Here is a 21,527-nt window from a genome sequence, read left to right as displayed (position 1 = left end):
AAATAGTGCATTAACATAAATCTATATAAATGAAATTTTTTTTTTTGCGAGCTATTAAGCTGAATCACAGTTCTAAAGCCTTTACAATAGATATATAAACGAGCTGCTCATAGTGCAATTGGGGAACAGATGGTCCCTGAATTTCTTGCCTACAATTTTATACCTCTTGGCTTTCTACAGTAGATTATTCCTGATTTACATGCTGTTCTAGCAATGTTATGTACTTGTCAGGTAAGAGAAAGGGAATAGATAGTTTGCTTGCTGTCAGTGACATCCTTGTCTTGATTTTCTTGTTACTTAATTTTATATTCTGGATCGTAAGTCGTCTTCTGGATTTTTTTTTCAGTAAAATTCTCAATAAACTCACTAAAATGAGAGAAACAGGTTGACATGAATCAGTTTATCTCTGCTTACTCCAGTTTCCACCAGCAAGGCTCCCTGTACTACAAATAATCATGTTCATTGTGTCCACTTCAAAAAAATTAATAAGCTGTTGCTCTGGAGATTTGCAATTATTTATGCAGCTGAAGCTGCAGAATCAAGCATATTCCCATGATTAAAATTGTCCAAGATATTTATGTAATCTGATGTTTCTGGTGTTTTTTAGTAGGGGGAGGGCTACTTAATTAAATTGTAGCCCACGTTTCATATAAAAAACATTATTCTTGTAGAAGGCCGTATTAAATAAGGGAAGGAGAAACTTGGGCATCCTGCAGCAGTTGTAGTATTTTTCTGATTTCTAGCAAATCCCTCATTGTCTATAAACCTGGCTGGTGCTGACATACAAGGAAGAAATACAGGAAGGATTAGTGGAAATATTTGGAGGATGATAGCAACTGTGTACACAATCTTACAGTAAGCAAAGAGGTTAAAAAAAGAATGATGAAGATCAGAACAGTAAAACTATTCTCCATCTGTCAAATTTTTATATTGCCTTACAGTATGAAGCTGTCAACAAGAATTAATTGAGTCTAGAATGTTTCTTTTGATATGAGCACCTCTTACTGTAACTGAACTAAAAATCTTCTCTTACTATTTTGATTGATTCTTCGATAGTTTGAGTTTCCTACCGCAAGCCAATAGAAATAAACACTACCCTTACTGTAGAGGAGGTGGCTGCTGTTATGGCCTATAGCAGACATTCCTGGAAAATTGGTTTGTTGTGAATTGTAACACTTCAGACAACAGGCTTTCTTCTCATTTTTGTAATTATGCAGAGGCGTGTCAGATGTGACAGTGGCTTAGATTCTGATTATACCTTGTTGCCAATTTGAGTGACTTGCACTAAAAATGAGTGTTGGATAGTTTGTGCTAAAACTGCAGTAACTGAATTGCTATTTTTTAATATTCTAACGTATGTATTTGTGTCATTGTTGAAAGATCTAGAAATTTAATACTTCTGTTCTAGCTTGCATGCAGCGGTATTTAATTATTCCAAATTTCTGAATCACAGTTTTTGTTTTTGTTGTTTTAGGAGACAAAACACTGTCTAACTGTCAACCTTACTACACTCCGTGTTTGGTGTTATGCCTGTAGTAAGGAAGTATTCCTGGATAGAAAATTAGGATCCCATTCTCCACTACCAAATGCAAGACTGTCTCACCAAGCACAAGAAAATAGTGTGCAGGTATTTTTTAACGCAGTGAAACAAAAGCAGCTGTAGCTTTGCTGTAAACGTTGTGTCTTCTCTCAAGTGAGAGACTGACTTTTCCTCCTTTCTTGTAGCTGAACTTTCTATTAATTTAAGTCGATTTTTATAAAATTTCTTTAAAAAGACAGCACCCAGCTTCCCTGTTCTGTCTCTGTGTACTGCACGCTTCCTAAGAATACTGTTTTCATCTTATTGTCTAATTGTTTGTAATCTACAATAAACGGTAAGTTACAGAAAAAGCACGGTGTTAAATTTAAGGATTGGAATAGTTCACCTGTGCTTCCCCATTCTGTCAGCTCTTGAAAATGTTATTTACAAAACTCATTACAGTAATTGCTGGCTAGCTTACAGGGAGCGGCAGAATGCCTTAGCATGTGTATGTATAGTTGCCTGAGATACAAATTCATACAAGTATAGTACTTTTAGAGAAATATATGCTAATTGTTAACCTCATTCAGCTAGTAATATCAGACACTTAAAGGGTTTCCTATACCTTAATTTCTGAGGTTTAAACATGTCTTATTTTCAGTTTTGATAAATGACTGAAAAGGTCTTGATTTTTGTGTATGTATATGTGTGTGGGAAATTTTTTTCATTGTATATACACAAACACTCCTGAATAGAATTATAGAATCATTTAGGTTGGAAAAGACCTTTAAGATCATCAAGTCCAACCATTAACCTACCACTACCAAGTCCACCACTACGCCATGTCCCTGAGCACCACATCTACACGTCTTTTAAATACCTTCAGGGATGGTGATTCCACCATTTCCCTGGGCAGCCTGTTCCAGTACTTGACAATCCTTTCAGTCAATAGCTAAGAATTTTACTGCTATGCGAGAATTTACTAAGACGACAGTAGTAACTTTATTGTATATACGTGTGTAACTTTGGTGTAGTGTGACAAATAAATTGTGTTAGATTCACGTGGAAAATATGTATCAAACTAGAAATCAGGAGAATGGTAATAGTGGTCTATGGCAGTTAGGGTTGCCAAGGAGTATAAGTATACCAAGGAGAAAAATACGGCCAGTATCTGGGAAGTTGATATTAGTTGAGTAAAACACATGCGTAAGATTGCAGTGTTTTATGTGATTATGGCATCAAAGACAAGACTTTATAAAAGTTCTTAGCTGTTCCTAACTTCACATTTATTAACAATTAACATACTAGCTGAAGAATAAGATGAATAAAGCATTAGCTAGTACTGGAGACAAGTTAGAGAAAAAGAATGAGAAAAACAGGTGTATACAGACAATTTTGAAATATGCTATTTGCTTGTCTTGTCCTTCTGCAATTTCAGTAATGTTTTTTTATGTTTGGTTTGTTGTTTTGTTATCTTCACCTGGTTATACTAATCTTCACTGGCATCAGTACTGTTCACTCTGATAATTTTCTCTAAGACAACACTTATCTAGAAAAGATGTTATGCTGCAGTTTCCTAAGTATAATTGGCATAATGCATGTATCTGGAAAAAAAAGTTTTATTTCTTTGTTGCATATTTAATGTACTTATATAAACATGACAGGTAACTCAGTTAAAACGGACACAAGTACACATATGGTATTTCTACAATTGTTTTTTTGAGGCATAGAGCTATGGAAGAGCTATCATAATGCACAAGTTGGACAGAAAGATGGGCAGGTTTTCAGTATATGTGGAAAGGAAATATCCTTTAATATTTTCACTTCAAAGTTTAGTATTGAATATGAACATAATCTGATCACTTTCTCATAAAATGCCAGCAGATCAATTGGAATAGTACCATTGTAATTTTTTTTAAAATTTTATTTCTGTTGTCCAGAAATTCTGGTGACTTGATATAAAGGTGGATTCAGACTTCTGAACTTCTGTTCTATTATACTTAACCTGTTTTAATCTTCCAAGGAAATGTGTATAACCTACAGAAAAAAATCATTAGAACTTACAAAGTCTGTCAAACATTTTGTTTAGAACTTCTATTTGTACACTCACAAAAGGAGCTTGTCATGCAATAAATGTCTGCCTGCTTAATACTCTGTTTCTCTGTTTTGCTTCCACCAGTTTAATTTGTCTTCGTTAAACATAGTGAGCCATCTGGTGGCATATCAAAAACATACACACTAACTTTTATGTGATAACTACTGTGTTAGCTTTTCAGTGCTGGCTTACTGTTGTTATCCGAGGGAAAGAAATACTATAACTTCGTTTAAATTCTTCAGCTGTTGTCATAAAATCATGCAATGTTTTCACTGCTAATCTGAAAACAAAAACATGGGTTTTTTTCTTAAGTAAACTTTCTCAGGGTGGTTGTGTAATCCTGTTGTTCTCACTTTAGTGAGATTTCAAAATGTATTAACATATTTTCAGTTTTAGATTTGTTGGTGAAATTATACGTAAGCTCAATGAAGAATAAAATTGATAAATACAATAAATACACTTTTTTCTTTTTCTCCTTATAAGGATTTTAAAATACCTAGTAATCCCACACTGAAGATTCCACTAGCAGCTGTATTTGATGACTTAGACATAGAAGTGGAAGAAGATGAGTTAAAGACTAGAGGTAATAAAAGCAAAATCCATTGCCCTTTATGGCATGTGTATGTCTCCAACTGTTCTCCAGCTATATACTAGTTCTCTTATAAGTGGAACTGTTTCCTGTTCTGCTCCAAGTTCCTTATTTTTAGTTTCACCTTTATTGCAGCAATCTTTACTTACCTTCAGAGCAGAGGCTGTGGTGATAAATGTAGTGCACCTGTGCAAGCAGCAACAAAAATAAGAAAGCATGTTGGAGTAATGTTTAGTGTAGCTGGTGTTTTAGCCACTCTGGTAAAAGTAGTTTTTTATAAAATCTGTTCTAATGTTTTCTCCTGTCCTAAAAAAGTTCCCGATTTGAATGCTTTCCTGCATTTTGGGTAACCCTTTTCTGAGCCTGTAGTATCCCAGCATGGGGGTTTGGGGTTTTGGGGTTTTGCTTTCTCCTTTTTCGTAATGGATTTCATGCACCGCCAAACTTTCTGGTGTAAAAGGTTACTCACCCTAATATTAAACTATTGTAAAGATGAAAATGAGAGTGGATGAAACTCCAAACAGTGAAGCCTTAATTTCTCATTTTAAAAAAGAACGTAATTGTTACTATTTCTTACAAGTCTCAAATTGGTATTGATAGTTTTAAAAAGGATGTGTGTATTAGTAAAGAAAATATTTCTAACTACCATTTTCTCAGAAAAATCTGACCAGCAGATTGTTAAGCTGTTGTTTTTGAGATGCCAATGCGTATGTCAAGGCAGGTTGTTTTTTATCAGTGATGATAAAAGAGTTATTCTAATTTGTGGATCTCATTTCTCCTTTACTGATCTACTACCAGCTTTCCCTTTCCTAAATCTGCTGGCATTGGCCAAAAATCCTACTCTGCCCCTTCTGTTGTCTGGCACGGTCTTTCTGGATATGTCACCACCCCGCTAATTTGCCATCTGCCCTTAAATCATTAAACTATGTGTTTTATTCTCAGTTAGTTTCTCCTACTGATGTGTGTACTTGTGTATCATTTTGTCCTATCAATATTTTTGGAAATGTAACTTGTATACAAGTAATACACAAGTAGAATTGCATTAGAGTTCCCAGTAATATTGATGTGGCTGTGTTAATACATTTGTCAAATTTAAAGGAAAAAGCTTCTATGACTGTTCTTACTTTCCAATTTCTGTAATAATGACTATCCACTTTGTAGCAGAAATTGGAAGGGCAGAGTGTAGGTTCACGTGTGGAAAGCAGGGCTATATTTCCATTCAGACAGATAGAAGAACCTTTTAAAACTTAAAAATGAAGTTCTTTGTTTTAGAAAATTCAGCTGAAGTAACCAAACTGGTTTTTAGATGTAAAAGGATCCTCTTAGTAAGTTTTATTTTTCCAGAATAAAACAATTGGGGTAGTTCCTGTACTTCAAGGATTGCATAGAGCCAAGTGTTGATTGCTGAATATTTTAAGTTTTCCAGTCTTATTGATTCTTTGCCTATTAATGTTACTATTTTCTCACACAAAAGCAATTTTATTTTGAAATTAATTACTTCATTAATTTAACACTTTAGTAGCTATGTATAGCAAGTATTAATTTTTTTTAAATTGAGATCATATGATAATTATGACTTGTTTAAATAGCCTCTCCTCAAATATGTAGACAGCATTTTTCGTGACTCCATTATCACTGAAAGAATATATTTATGTGTGTGTGGAACAAGTGTATGTGGGTATCAGTAAAGAAAGGAAACAATCTGGGCTTGAACATAAATTCTGTGGGGAAGTCTAAACTGAGCAGTCTGTATAAAAAAAAGGGTATATAATTGGTATAGAAAAAGACTGATCATAGGTAATTAGAATTCTGATTCTGGGATAATCACATGCTAAGTAGATTTTGAATGTTCAGTGTAATCTGACTACCAGCATGAACTTGAGATAGAAGAATGAAATCTTCCTTGAGAAGCTTTTGGTAATATGATTAACAGTTACAAGTGCAGCATAGCAACAATTTAACTGAACAGGTAAATCATTAAGTTCAAGTAAAACTTAAATATTGATAAACAAATTACAATCTGCACCAGTCATAAAACATGAAAAGTTAGTAAGATGAAATACAGTCTACTTGTCTGAAGTGTTTTAGTCAGCCAAAATCAAAATACTTCTTCTAGTTAGATTAGTATTCCTTTAGGAGTTCTGTGTTTCTTTTAGTTACAACTCTGTGTTATAACTGGCATCAGAAGTGTTACACAAGTATTTTAATTAGTACATATTTTCTAGGAAATATTTTCTTTAATGTCTTGTCCTTGATTGACAAGGCTTGCTGAATATTCATTCTGTTTTCAGGTCTAACAGGATTAAAAAATATTGGAAACACTTGTTACATGAATGCAGCTTTGCAAGCTCTCTCCAACTGGTAAGGAAAAATGGCTGTAAATGTAATTGTATATATGCTTATACATGCATTTTCTCAAGATGGGACTTAAGGATGTTGAAGGGCTACACTACCATGAAAGAAGATATGTATTTGTTAAATCTCAGTCTTATATACTGCAAACAATTGTGCCACTGATCGGGGGGGGGAAAGAGGAAAAAAAAAAAAGTATTATGGTATATGGGCTCCTCAGCTTTTTCCCTGTTTCGTTCGAAGTCCTCACTGTCCTAAATAAAAATACATGCAGTTCTAGAAATTAGAAGAAAATCGGAGAAAAGCTATTACATTTGTGGGTTGTTTTTTTTTCCTGCTACAGAAGAAATCAAAGGAAATGCATAAGAATAAACCCTAATTAAAAAAGAGAGACGTGTTAAGATCAAAAGGTCCAGATTCAGTTCTTATAAACAATGCATCTAGGACATTCTATGCTAAGTCATCCTAGGAATGGCTAGAATACAAAATCCTGTTATCACATGAGGATACCAGACAAGTTCACGAAGGAGAAATCTGCAAAAGCTGAAGAGACAAAACTACTGTCCAACTCTGAAGTTTCTTGCACTCAGAATGGTTAGGTGGGGACAGTACTTGAGCATATATCATACCTGCTTACTGTGTGCATCTGCTTTTGGCTGCAGTCCAAGACAGGATACAGGGCTAAGTTAGAGCTCGCCGAGATCATTTATTGAGGGAGAGGAGAACTGAGGCAAATCTCTAGAAGGTAAAGTAGTGGACAAGGCATCTAATTGTGAGGAAATGATTCTGTTGAGAAATGTCAAATTTTGCAAGTATGCTGGGATATCTCCTTTCTTGGATAAAAATAGGTCCGATCTGTATGAGGGATTGTGACTTCAAAAGGGGGGTTGAAGGGAGAAAAGTGAGAGAGTCTGAGAGTTGGCAACACTGCATGAAGTAAACAGATAAATAATCATTTCAGTATAAATTATTTACCTACAAACATAATGTGACATTATTGGATTCTAGAGCAAGAAGATTTAAGATGCTATTTATGGACTAGGCTTATGGTGATTGTGCTGTAGTGGTTACATGTGTACTTCTGTGATGGCTAGTAGGAATTGCCTTGAATTTGAATCCCATTAGACAATTCCGGTGCTTTAAGAAATGTCAGAATATGTTTGAGGAGCAGTGTTGCTGTACTGCTGAAGCTGTCCTACTAGGAAATGTTTGGTTGCTGCATTTAAGGATGTAGAAAATTAAATTGTTCAATTACATAATAGTATTAATTTTTTAATAATCTTGTGTATGAAATGCAGATTTCCTCTTGTATTTTGAAAACTTGAAACAACCTGAAAAAAACACTGTTTTCTTCTTAATCAGCCCACCTTTGACGCACTTTTTTCTTGACTGTGGAGGCTTAGCCCGAACAGATAAGAAACCGGCAATTTGTAAAAGTTACCTCAAGCTGATGACGGAACTCTGGCACAAAAGCAGGTATTGCATCGTTTTGGTGATGAAATTATTATAAATAAACCTGAGTCATGAAGGATGTATTAATCTGTCCTAGGTTTCTACTTTTTATTTTATGTATATCACAGAATTACTCCTATGAATTAAGGAAGGAAAGACTAACTTGCAGGATTTAAACTCTCCTGACAAACTGTTCTTTTCCATATCTACCAAAGATAGGACAAATAATTGATGTAAATTGTAGTAAGGAAGATCTGACAAGAAATAGATAATAAACACTATACAAAGTAGCATTAAGCTTTTAAAAATAAGTTTATATCTGCCAGAAATACATCTAAAATTTTTAACTACTTTATCCTCTTTGTGTCCTTCATTCTGTATCAATGTTTTATCAACTTCTTTTATTTCTTTATATGGAATTTCTGTTATCTCTGTCTAAGAAAATACAACTTCAAAATACAAGTACAAAGGTAAAGAAACAGTAATGGTCCATAGTGCCAGTAGTATGTCTGATTTGTCACCTGATTCGCTGAAATGTGGCATAAAATTCTTGATACAGTCTCTGTTTCTGTTGGATGACAGATTTTAAAAAAATTGTATTGTTAATTATTCAATACCAATATTATGTTTGGTTAAGATTAATACTGTTGGTGTTAGATGTGTTATAGTTCAGTTGCAGGTAAAATTGGGATCCCAGCAAAGATAGAAAATTCCACGTAAATGCTTGCTTTTTGTGTATATTTATATATTTGAAACTTTTTTTTTTCCTTCTTTAGGCCTGGTTCTGTTGTTCCTACTGGCTTATTTCAAGGAATTAAAACTGTTAATCCAATGTTTCGAGGCTACTCTCAACAGGTAAAACTTTCTGATGTCTTTTAAATCTGCCTAAGCCATAAAGTTATCTCTTAAGCATTACATTTAAAAATAAGATACCATGTTTCCTATATTTGTTTAAGGCAAATGCAACATCAACTTTAGTTTATATGTTTCAGTTCTGAAACTGAACCATCAACAATTAAATCAGGCTTTATGTTTGTTTATATCAAATTCTTGAAAGGCCTTCAATGTCTGAAAATAGCTCCTTTTCCCTTTTTTCAGGAAAATTAAAATATTATGTATCTAAAATTTTTCCTTTGTGTGAAATAATGCTGCTAATATTTGAGCAGTTCCAGAAAACAAAATAAAGGTGTTCAAAAATGAAAAAGAATAGAATAGATTTTTTATATTCATCTGTGAGGTATTTAATTTTTAAAAAACATAAGTATCCAATTTTCATTTAGTATCTTTTGAAAAAACAAACTAAAACCCCCACAACTCATCACTGTGTGTTTCATAAGCAGTATTGTTGGTAACTTGTTAGAGAGGCATGGATTATTATATAGTAACGGCATTCTTCAGTTGATTCTCCACAGAATGTCTTGCTGCATTCATACCATTTGCAGTACTTTATTAAAAGCTTTTGGGCTGGAGAAAAAATGTAAACCCTGTAATTAGAAAAACTGACTAATATCTTCCAGGAATCTGCTGTTATTCAAAAGAATTTTGATGTTTCATTCAGCATGTTTCATATTTGTGGAGTAGAGGATTGGAACACATTTCAGTGTTCAAATGCTGCATGTAGCTGCAAAGTAAATGTTTAAATAGTAATCTCGATGTTTTTTAATTTACTCATGAATTTCTTAAGAGCCACATGAATTTCTGGAAAAGTACAAAAATCAATCTTGATAACCAAAAAGAAACTGTATGGAAACTTTGTTCTTGCAGCTTTGAACACTGATGAGAATGTCTTTTTCCATGCAGAGCAACACTTAATGAGAACTTTTTTACTTTCTGCCTGGATCACACTTCAGTTGTATGTTTAGTAGGTTTCATGGCAACAGTTAAAACAAAGCAGGTCTCTCATGACCAGCACTCTCCTATTGCCCATCCTCAAGTTGAGCAGCCAGTTGGGTAGCCATGTCCAATATTCAGGGAGAAAAAGGAATTCTTTTGCTCAGTGAAGAAGGTTTATTAGTTAATCTGTATCTCAAGGTTTGAGTTGTCTTTTTTTTTTTTTTAAAGGATTACCAGCAAATAGTCATACTAGATTTTTTTTCATTACCCAAACCTCAAATCTGCTAGTTGTAGTTTTTAAGCAAAAGAATGTTTTCTAGTCACCAGTTGCGAGCTTAATAAGTAATTGGTATGATAGATGGGAATGTTGAGCAGCAAAAATTATTATTATGAACAACCAAAATACAAAAAGGAAAATGAGAAAATAGAAGCAGTAGTAGATGCCAAGAAGAAGCTATTGTTCTCTCCCATGCTTGCTTTATTAGATATTCTCCATTGCCAGGAACCAAGCTACTGCATGGATTGTTGAAATCTGGTGGCTTTTAAGATATTTCCAAACACAGATCAGGCTTGTAGTAATACTTGACAGCTCTTTGTGGAAACACTGATAGTTGAGGAATCTTGTCCAGGCTTGAGAAGAAGAATTAAGATCTTGTTGACAGTATGATGCAATTGGAAAGATGGACTAAGTACATCATAATACTTTTTAATAAAGTATTTCCATGCCCAGTGAAAGCAAGGTTCTGATTGCTTTGCTGAAGATACTGTATAAGGTTTTTAAAAAAATGTCCCTAAAATGTGCCATTACCAGCAAAATTGGAGTCTGACCATGCTGTTGGTAGTTGCTTGAGTTACATTTAACTTCTTAGCTATGGCAGTATTTTTGTTAAAGTTGTTGAAATAAGCTTTTTGGGAATTGAAGTGGTTTGAGGGAAACTTGTATGATAAGATTACTTGTGACACGCAAGAAATGGATGCAAGAAACAAATATGTGGTCTGGATATTAAATTTCTTTTGAACATTACACCCGGGACAGAGGAATTTACCTTACTCTTCTTTAGCGGCTAGCTGTAGCTTTTGTTTTAGTGATCTGTATCTTTTCCTGATAGGACTTTAATATCTTCTAAATAAAATGGAGTAATATTGTAAAACTTGTTTAAAATCCTAGGATGCACAAGAATTTTTGCGTTGTCTAATGGATTTGCTTCATGAAGAACTTAAAGAACCAGTTGTAGAACTGGAAGATGTCCAGCCTATGAGTGTTGAAGAGAGTATGGAAGAAGACAAGAGCCAGTCAGATGTAGGCTTTCAGCCTCGTGAATCCTGTGGTACCTGTGATAAAACAGAAAATGATGCTATTTTCAAACCTGTCTTAGAGGATCCTGCAGAGACAACCATGTTAATTCAGGATGATGATAACTCAGTTACGTGCAAAGATTGGCAGAAAGAAAAAATACCAAGCAACAAGCTTAAACGAGCAAATTCTATGGAAGACTTGGAAAAAGACACAAGTACTGTTTCAGAGACCACTGAATTTTTGAATAATCAAGGAACTGTCAAAGTACAGATACACAGCAGATTCTCGGGTAATGCATTACTAATCCGCAACTGAAACAGTCAAATTCTTAGCCAGAATATCTGTGTGAGTGGAAATGAATTGTAGAATACAGTAGAGAAGTGTATGTCAAATAGGGTAGGTGGATTTACTTGTAAACAGTGGATTTACTTGTAAACAGTAGACCTTCTTAATTTATTTTTTCAGTTTAGGTGTTCTGAATTCAATTTGAATTGCCTTGAAAAGCTAAAATTTGTACTGGGTAAGGGTTCAGATAATCCAGAAGAGTGGGGGAGTTTGGGTTTATTCTTAACTTAAAGGTATGTGAATTGAAATGGTCCTTCATTCCTAAATGTCCAGTGACCTGACAGTGTGGTTAAACAAATTCCATAACTATTGTGTCTGTTCATTCTCCAGTACACTTTTTGGTAGAATTTATGAAATAATGCAAATATTTATTGCAGAGTACATCAATGATGTCAACATGAATGATATATCTGCAGCCCAAACCCCATCATCAAATGAAGGGATAAACACACGTTTATCAAGCAGTCCTCCAAAATCGTTCTCATCGTGCTCTTCACTGGCACCAGTCCACAAAAAAGGTGCCCGTTATTTTTCCCTCCTGGTCCTGAATTGCTCTGAATTACAGTTTTCATTTTGTTGTTTCTTGTGTCTTGCATAGCAATGCAGTGTTGTTCTTAGGGGGTGTTTTATCCCCTATCCCCAGTGGGGAGAGGGAATATTCTATATGCTGGACATATAATAAGACTCCCTTTTCTTCTGTAAAATTCTAATTCCTTTGAGGCATGAATAGTATTTGCCTCTGCTTTGGGAGAAAGGAATATTTTTAGACAACTTTCTCAGTTGCACTGCTTTGGAGAGAGGGAAAATGTGGGAGAAGTTAGTAGCCACGGAAAGGTAATGCTTGTCAGAATATGTACATTGGTTCTTCAGCAGAAGTTTGATAAGTCAGCATTTTAGTTTATTAAGGTTTAAGGAGCCATGTGTACCTATACTGTAGATAGACTTGTAAAAATGCTAGCTGCTCTCTGGTGGTTACTGTCATTGTGGTGTAGAGTTTTTCTTTTGGCACTTTGCGTAGTATGATGTGTTTATCAGCATCCAGAATGTTTAGACTTCTATTGTCTGTAGATACAAGACAGCACAGCTTTAGGGCACGAGGAACAATACATGATTTTTTTTTTTTTTTTTTGCCCTTATTAGTCTAACAGTTGACTATTTTAATAAAAGCTTGTCTTTTGTAACATGCTTTTAAGGCTAGTATTAAACCAAACAACTCCCACAACAACAATATTGTGATCATCTTTCAGTCAACAGGCTGTCCAAGTTCAGAAAATGTTCATGTTATCCTTTTAATGCTTTAGCATTGATGTTGAATGACAATGATTTAATGGACTTAAATCATCAACCTCCTTGGTTCATTCGTTCAGCAGTTTTGACGCTGCATCTGTACTACTGTCTCCAGTTTTGGCTTCACCATTACAGGAAGGCTTTAGACAAACTGGAGTGAGTTTTTTCAGACGAGGTACTACATGTCTGGAGCCAAGCCTCCTAGTATGAGAGGAACAAGGAGGCTGAGATGGCTGGGTTTGTTCAGCCTGGAGAACGGAAGGCTAAAGGGGGACTGCTGCTGTCATCAGCATTATGGGTGGTTATAGAGAAGGCAGAGCCAGACTGTTCTTGAAGCCATGCAGCAGATAGAAATTTTCCTTTCTGCAACTTGCTTCCAGTTCTATTAGATGGAAGGAAAAAAAGTCTTTCCATTGAGTGGTTGAATACTGGAACAGAGGCAGGAGCCCAGAGGTACCCTGAGGTTCTTGGATATTCCAAAGTTCAACTAGTGCTGCTTTGAACAGAGACTGTACCAGATGATACCAAAGATCTCTTCCAATCTAGACTACTGATATTTGTCACTCCCTAGTAATTTAACTTTTGGTTATCTTTATTGAGTATTGAGCAAACAGATATGTATGCAGTAGAACTGACTAGGAGAGTAGTGTGGCAGCCATATGCAAGCTCACAAGGTGGTTTGGTTTGGTTTTTTTCTTCTTAATTCCCCATAATGCTAGGGGAATTCCTTAGTGTGCTAGGACTTGTGTCTCGGGGCTAATACTAATTACAACACACCTATTCCCTTCTTCTCTTCCACTTCCCCCCTTGCTGAAAGCACGTGGTGTCTGTTGGGTGCCACAGTTCTAAGATGCCCCTGCTTGTTGGTGTCTTCCATTTCTTCCTGCTGTTTGTTAGTGTGGGTAAATACAGCACATCCTCCACATCACTGATAAATGAAGACTTTAGAATCATCTTAAAGCAGTTTAGTGGCAAAATAAGTGATAGAAAGGAGCCTTAGAGAATCCTGGGCAAAAGGCTATATGAGGCAATTTGTGTCCATGATAAATAAAATATACCTGATGCATTGTGGAAAAGAGGGTTTTTCAGATTATTTCTAACAGCTGTTCTTCCTGCTGGAGATACTTTTTGAAGTCAGACTTTTCTATTATTTTAAACATCTTTCTAGGTATAGGATGCTATGGAGACAATATATAATACTGCTGGACAGTAGAGAGAAAAGAGTATTTGCTTATGGGCAAACTCTTTATGTACAAAGGAACCTTGGGAGGTTGTGTTCTATTTGAAAGCTTTATTGGCGTAAATCAGTTTCCTTCGCACTGTAATTATTTCCACATTTCACTGCCTATCTTGTTACGGGCTGTCAGCATTTTGGCAGAGGTTGCCTTTGACTCCTACAAGACTTCTGAGTGGTCTCTTGACTCCAGAAGAGGTTTTGTTGTCTTCATTTTAGCCTACCATTCCAGCAATCTATAGAGCCCAAGAGATTGCTCTGGTGTGTCTACCTAACTAGTAGTGGATTTGTGTGGGGAGCACATGTTGTTGGCTTGGAGATTTTTTATTTTTTTAGGCTGGACTTCTGTAGTAAATTTAGTCTACTTCAACCCGCTGTCATCAGTGCTGTGGTACAATAAGCTTGTGTATGAGTTCTTCAGCCCAACATGGTTAAAACTTCCTGGAAAGATGGGATCAAAATAAATGTCAGATAGAATGTGCCTTTTTAAGTTTATACCTTGGGAGATTCCTGCCAAGATGAATCTCATAGCAGTAGGCTATAGATTTCAAGACCAGCAGTTTGAGTTCTACTTAAACAGAGGCAAAGCTTTCTGGTGTTTGTCCCCTGTAAACTGCTTGAGTAACCTATGTGAATTGCCTGGTACTAGCAGTAACCTGCTTGTGCGATTTCTAAAAAATATTTAGTAAACAGAAAACAGAGCTTGTTTCATAATTTAATCTGAAATATGTGTGATCTCTAATTATATATGTAAAGTTGAAGGAAATTAGAATTCACTGTATCTTGATTACTCTCTGTTTTCTTTTTGTCATTTTATAGTTTCAACTGTATCATCACCAAAAAGGAAGAAGCGCAAGAAGTACAGGAGTGTTATCTCTGATATATTTGATGGGACTATAATAAGCTCAGTACAGTGCTTGACTTGTGATCGGGTGAGTAAGGAGGGAAAGTTCTAGCTTTTAATGTGTTTTTTCCTCCAATACAAATACTTACGGTTTTAAGAATACAGTCATTCTCTGGTAACTTTTTCTTCTGTGGCAGATTTCCTCAGAAGGTTAGCTGTTTCATACTTGTCACTCAAATAGTCATAGCAGCTACTACCAGCATTTTGTGTTTAGGCTGGCCAGCTTTCATTGAGCTGGATATTTACTCAGAGCTGAAAAATAACTTTTTGAGAATTGGTTTATAGTAAGGATGGACAAGGAGGCTTGTTCTTCAACTTTACTTAGGTATGATAAGTTGCAAGTAATGTTCTAAATATCCTAATGCATACCTGCTACTGTCGTAAGTTCTCAGATACATAATCTTACAAAGTAAAAGATGGTAGTCCAATCATACTCCTATAACAGTCTTATCAGGTAGATTGAGGCAAAGTAAAGTCACGTCTTTCAAAAAATCCAGATAAAGACACTTTTACAGGTTATATGAATCATTAACTGATTTCTGAAGTTGTCCTCTACTGCAAGATGTGGTGCAATATAGGAACAGTTGATTATTTTATTTTTTCTATACTGTTTGCTCACAGAATTACTTGGAACAGCACATGTGATCATTTTAAAAAGTCAATTACCTAAACATGTCTAGTGAACGACTTCAATTTCAAAGCAATAGTATCAAATGTTGGATATCCAAATCTTTGCATTGGGGACAAGTTTCTCAACATCAGATTTAAACCTAACCCTGATGCAGTTGCATGCCCTTACTGCTTCCCTTGCATTAGATCTAAGAATACAGAGACCTCAGGGTGATCGGTGAGCAAGTTCAAAAAACAAATAAGAATTTTTAAAGTTTGATGTTTTACTCTGTCACTATGTGATTCCTAAAGCCAGCATGGGAGAAAGAAAATGCACAGCTGGGTCTCTTTTGCAGCATGTCAAGTTACATCAGGTCAAGATAATGTCAAACTAAAATGCTGTCAAAACAATGGGCTGAAGCTTTCTGAAACTACCTCGTATAATAGGAGTCTGCGGCAAAAATCATAGTGCTTTGCATGACTAGTAGGAAGACAAATAATTAATAGCAACTTAAGAAGAAAGTTTCACTGATAACAATGTGCAAGCTCACTGTAAAATATTAATTTTTTTTTCTTCCTCTCTTTTAGAAAATGAATTCTTACATTTCCTTATTTATAATTAATTTGCTACCTAGTGGAATTTTTAGTTATACAGTGACTTAGAAGTTAATGGTGAACTTTACACAGTTCAATTTAATTGCTGTTTCTCTTTAAGCTTAACTCTGGTTTTTTTCATTTGTTTTCTTCTTTAGCTGTCTGTAACCCTGGAGACCTTTCAGGATCTGTCCTTGCCTATTCCAGGTAAGGAAGATCTTGCTAAACTCCATTCTGCAAGTCATCAGACATCTCTAGTCAAGGCAGGGTCATGTGGAGAAGTGTATGCCCCCCAGGGATGGATAGCTTTTTTTATGGAATATTTCAAAAGGTAAATAATATTTACCTTGTTTTATTTATTTCTCTATTTTGAAATTCAAGTTTCTGCTCTTCTGGCAGAACATTTGTTGGTTTTCTTTCTTTTTCTGTCAATGATGTTTCAGGTTTGTTGTCTCATGTGTTCCTAGCTGGTTTTGGGGTCCAGTTGTAACCTTACAAGATTGTCTTGCTGCCTTTTTCGCCAGAGATGAGCTCAAGGGTAAGAGGTTAATTACATGAACATGTTTCTTCTGTGTTTTTTCCTCGATCACAATAAGATGATTAATATCTTCTTAGCTTCACGCCATTAAGCAAAGGCCACCTGTTAGACTGTAATACAGTCATTCCTTGCTCTTATGGGATCGTTCATTTCAAAAAGGTAAGCTTCTCACTCAACCCAATATTTGGGGCAAGAAATGCCCGTGAAAGCTGCTTTAGAAATGCCAAGTAAATCTGCCTTTGGCTTAATGAAATGGTATCAACTGAAGGTTCATAAAAATTTCAAAACCCCCTATATTAATACTCATAACTTTAATTTGGACTTAGTAAATTATTTCCCTTTTAAATTATATAGCATCATCTCTTCAGATATGCTTTACTGCTTCATAATTGAAAGCATAAAATCTAACAACCTTTCTACTTAGTTGCTATGTCAACACTCTTATGACTTAATTTATCTTTAGATTGCATTCAATATTTCCCTTGAAACTTTTATGTATCAAATGTATGCAGTTGAAGGATAACTATTTGGATTTAGAGAATAATGGCTGTTTTTCTTCTCCCTGATATTTGCAGGTGATAACATGTACAGCTGTGGAAGGTGTAAAAAGTAAGCTCTTTTACCTTTGTTTAACTTGTCTTAATTTGAGTGCTTTAATGCTTCTGTTAGTCAAGAGGCATTTATTTCTGTTGGATATGTCGCAGTAGTATTAATCTTTTGATACTGCCTTGTGTTCTGGCTGTCAGAAATTTAGTATTACAAAAGTGCAGGAGTTGGGAAGCTCTGACTCACTGTACCGTATTGCGGATGAAATGTGCTTAGTTTTTTTTTTTTTATGTTCCTTACAATTTTAGACCTTTGTAAATTGTTTTTGATTGATAAAATAAAAGCTTTTAGCCCTCTATATTACTAGCAGGTTTTCAATGATATGCAGTAGGTCACTTCAGTGTGTTTAAAAATAAACTATGACTTTAAATACTAAAGAACCAAGAAACAGAAGTGGTCTGAGGAATGCTCAAAGCCCTTTGTAGCAAGGAATAACACTTCTTTTCCATATAACTGGTGATCTGCTGTAGGTAATTTCTTCTTAGTTGGTTTCTTTTTCATGAAACCTAAAGTTCTTTTATGTGAAGAGAAACTGTTAGCTAGGTAGAACTCGATTATCTGTACTTGCTGCTTTGAATTTTTCAGCAGTACAGATTGTCTTTTCTGAAGAATCATTGTTTGTACCATTTAGGCTACTCCATTTCTAGTCTACATTCCAGAAATATTTGGGGTTTACTAATATAATGTTCCACTTAGACTTTTGCTGATCTAGCACAATAAAATAAAACCTTTTCAGAACTAAGTATTGGTTGTGGGTTTTTTGTTGTTTTTTTTTCTTTGCTTAGGTTAAGAAATGGAGTGAAATTCTGCAAAGTGCAAAAATTTCCTGAGGTACTGTTAGTACATGCACTTTAAAGCACTTTTTCTGCATGATTAGGAATGTGGTAAGACTATTGAGTTGCATGGAGTAAATTGTATTTATAATGTTATATGATGAAAGTGTATCTTCTTATTGGCATTTGTTTTAAGTATGTGAGCAATGTTTGATTATTCACCCTGTAAGAAAGCGAACCTTGTACATGAAAAGTAAAGTTAGAATAGGGTTTTTCTGTGTTGTTATGGTCAGCCTGCAGAACTTATTTGTACTGTAGATCATAGAATTAAATACTACAGCCAGACTGGAAATCTTTTCAATAAGTAATGCTTGTAACTTTACATTTTAAAAGTAATCCAATCTTACACTTCAAAACATGAGTTGATGGCTGCAATAATCATGAAGAATTAATGTCCGTTGTGACAAGATTGTCCAATAGGTGCATTGAGGAAGAGAGAAGGTATGTTGTTCATTGCTGCATCAATGTTAGTAACTGTTCAGTTCTGGGGTTTTTATACTGTCAGTAAGATAAGTCTTTGATAATTACAAATTAATTTCTGACTCCTTGAGCTGCAATTGATTTAAAAAAAAAATAATCTGTGAAACACAGAACTTGTGATAGTTGCCTCAGGCCATAGAGAAAAGTGATCTTTTGGGGATGATAAAAGGAAAAGATGGCATGTACAGTGTAGTTATTAAATATCAAATAGTAGCATGTATAGTTCTTGAGTGAATCTGTTGATCCTTCTTACAGATATTGTGCATTCATCTCAAAAGATTTAGACATGAACTTATGTTTTCCACAAAAATTGGGACCCACGTGTCCTTTCCCTTGGAAGGCCTTGATCTTCAGCCTTTCCTTGCGAAGGACAGTCCAGTTCAAATAGTGACTTACGATCTTCTATCTGTCATCTGCCATCATGGAACTGCCAGCAGTAAGTGTGAGGTTGATTGTTTTGTCTTTGCAGTCGATATTCACATCAGCACTTCTGTTTAAGGATGATACGTATATACTGAAGGGTAAATAGATGAGCATTGGTAATTATAATGTGAAAGATAAATGGTGTGATTTTTACCTTGAACCATAAGATGGCTTGCTTTTTAAGAGTTGACACATCTTTGAAATTGTACGGCATATCTAAATAAAATTGTATGTGGGGAGAAAAAGTAACAGATTGTGGAATATTAAGTAAAAAAACCCTACGCGCACTATTGAAAGTGAACAGCATGAATGTACAAATAATGTTACGTGCCAGCAGATGACTAGTTGATCAGCTGTTCTACATAGCTGTTGTTTGTCTAGAGTTTTGATGCTCTGTATGCCTTACTTCTTGGAAAGAGTTCACAAAGCACCTCAAAGATGCTGCTAATATTTTTTTTTTTAAAATGTGTTCTCTTGGATGATCACTGCCAATTAACCCCAAAACAGGCAGTAACTGCTATTTATAGGTAGTGATGAGTAGCTGAATAAATGCCTTATTGCTATATGTCAAGCTTGTTCCTGTCCAAGTGCTTTCAGTATTTATAAGATTTGGAAAATAGGAGAAAAAAGTTTGAAGCCAGAAACTCCATAGATTTTTACAGAAGTTACCCACCCCCTCCTACTGCCCAAATGTGAGGTATCCGTTGTTTAGATTAAGTTGTTTCCATTTCTTCTGGATGCTTTTTCATCTGTTTACTGCTTGTGGAATGATGCTTCTCATAACCAGTTTAGTAGATATTTGATTATTTAATTATTGACAGTTGAATATGTATTTAAAAAGAGTAATAATTTAACATATATGATGAATAGTCTTCAAAACACAGTTAAGTATGGTCTTGATATCATGTAGCCATTACACATCTGTGTTAATTTCTATTAAAGTATACAAAGATTTAAAAAGAATTTATTGTGGAAATTTGTTAGAGTGAATTGTTCAGACGGTCTTACTCTGATTTGAATATCATGGTTCAGGAGTGCTTTAGACAACAAGCTGTCTGAAGAGTTCAAGACTATGCTGAAAGTGGTGTCCAACTCTCCACTAGCTGATAGGAATTCAGGAGAAAAATCTGATCCTGAGTTTGAGAGAAGTTAATATCCTATCCAGGTGCTGTCTGCTAATGATTTCATGTTTCTCCCATGTAAGACTTGCTTTTTTTGGACTTGCTATGCAATACATGAAAAGGAAGTAAAATGGGCAGCTCTGGTCACTTCTTAATAATTCTTGCTTCTAACACTCTAGGTGGACATTATATAGCTTATTGTCGCAACAATTTAAATAATTTGTGGTATGAATTTGATGACCAGAGTGTCACAGAAGTATCAGAATCCACAGTGCAAAATGCAGAAGCCTATGTTCTCTTCTACAGGTAAGAAATTAAAAGTATGATCATACTCATATCAGTCAGGATGTAAATAACTTTTTAAGCAGTTGGGCAGCTTTCAGAAATTAGCTGCCTCACAAGAATTATAATGGAAGAATTTGACCAATCAGAAAAGCCTATGCTGGAGAGACTTAATGCTTCAGTTATGTCCTTAACACTTACTCTGTCACTGCTAAAACATATATAGAACTTAAAATGAAAATTAAATCTGCATAGATAAAGTATAGTAAGATGACTAGAAAGAGAACTTTAAGCAGCTGTTAAAACTGGCCACCAATTACCTTGTTTTCAATTAGAGAAAAAGAATTCTGCACATGGGGAGGTTTTGCACGCAGACTCCAACTGTTAAAGCTCTGAAGGAAATTGTGGAAAGTCTTTAGCAGATGGGATGTGGGACAACAGAAGTTTTACTGTGTTGTAATTTAATTTCAGGGAATTTATAGGCTGATCTTTTCCTGAAAGTTGAAGTGAAAGGCAAAAGTCATGCTATTATCATCTTCAGTCTAAGGAATTTTTGTACTTGAAATAATAAAAGCAAGTTAACTGAATTTTCAAATTCTAAATTTCTGGTACTAAGATCAAATTTCCACTAAAACCTGACCACAAAATAGATTGTGTCAGAATTGCACAAGAAATGAAATGTGTTCTGAGAATGTTTTAAGTTTCATTAGGAGCACTCGTACCTGCCACTGTCTGAGCCAAGTCTGTGACTCTGACTCAGTAGGTCTTTTAAAAGCAATGTGGAAATTGTGCTGTATTGCCAAGAAAGAGCGCTATACCTGATTTGGGACAAACATATTAAAATAAATAATAAACGAATAGCATTCAGAAAATTTAGTTTTAAAAAAGAATATACCCACAAAACACTACCACGCACACAAAATAGGTGTTCTTTCAGCGCATTTTAGAAAGCTTAGTGGAGATAAGTATAAATTTTTAAATTATAGCTGGAAAGTGAACTTACCTATTTGAATTTAATTTTCAGACTTTTAAGGTTTTTGTTAAACAATTTTGTTCTTTATTTAAACAGGTAATGTATTTTAGATTAGTTCATAGCATTTGGGTTTTCCTACTCTTTTAGTCTTGTTTTGCTAT

The 21,527-nt window shown here is 34.9% G+C and overlaps 1 protein-coding gene across 15 annotated transcripts in view; it reads left to right on the top strand.

Annotated features, from left to right (window-relative positions):
* Nucleotides 1-21,527, top strand: part of USP33 (ubiquitin specific peptidase 33) — a 49,705-nt gene that overhangs the window by 10,444 nt on the left and 17,734 nt on the right. For 7 of the 15 annotated variants that reach the window (XR_012836515.1, XR_012836516.1, XM_075759676.1 and 4 more), the window contains 14 exons: nt 1,475-1,627; nt 4,098-4,197; nt 6,495-6,564; nt 7,918-8,031; nt 8,784-8,862; nt 11,009-11,426; nt 11,860-12,000; nt 14,823-14,935; nt 16,269-16,441; nt 16,545-16,648; nt 17,224-17,257; nt 18,040-18,085; nt 18,823-19,003; nt 20,291-20,417. Coding sequence is in view for 13 of the 15 variants with exons in the window: in XM_075759676.1 (XP_075615791.1) it covers nt 1,475-1,627; nt 4,098-4,197; nt 6,495-6,564; nt 7,918-8,031; nt 8,784-8,862; nt 11,009-11,426; nt 11,860-12,000; nt 14,823-14,935; nt 16,269-16,441; nt 16,545-16,648; nt 17,224-17,257; nt 18,040-18,085; nt 18,823-19,003; nt 20,291-20,417 (1,853 nt within the window). In the remaining 2 variants the exon portion in view is untranslated. The remainder of the gene's footprint in view (nt 1-1,474; nt 1,628-4,097; nt 4,198-6,494; nt 6,565-7,917; nt 8,032-8,783; nt 8,863-11,008; nt 11,427-11,859; nt 12,001-14,822; nt 14,936-16,268; nt 16,442-16,544; nt 16,649-17,223; nt 17,258-18,039; nt 18,086-18,822; nt 19,004-20,290; nt 20,418-21,527) is intronic. The other 8 variants (XM_075759682.1, XM_075759686.1, XM_075759687.1 and 5 more) reach the window with 2 other exon arrangements.

The sequence above is a fragment of the Balearica regulorum genome, chromosome 8 (assembly GCF_011004875.1).
Source record: "Balearica regulorum gibbericeps isolate bBalReg1 chromosome 8, bBalReg1.pri, whole genome shotgun sequence".
Classification (NCBI taxonomy): Eukaryota; Metazoa; Chordata; class Aves; order Gruiformes; family Gruidae; genus Balearica; species Balearica regulorum.
The sequence above is the reverse complement of the archived record's forward strand: the minus strand, read 5'-3'. Positions and strand labels throughout refer to the sequence as shown.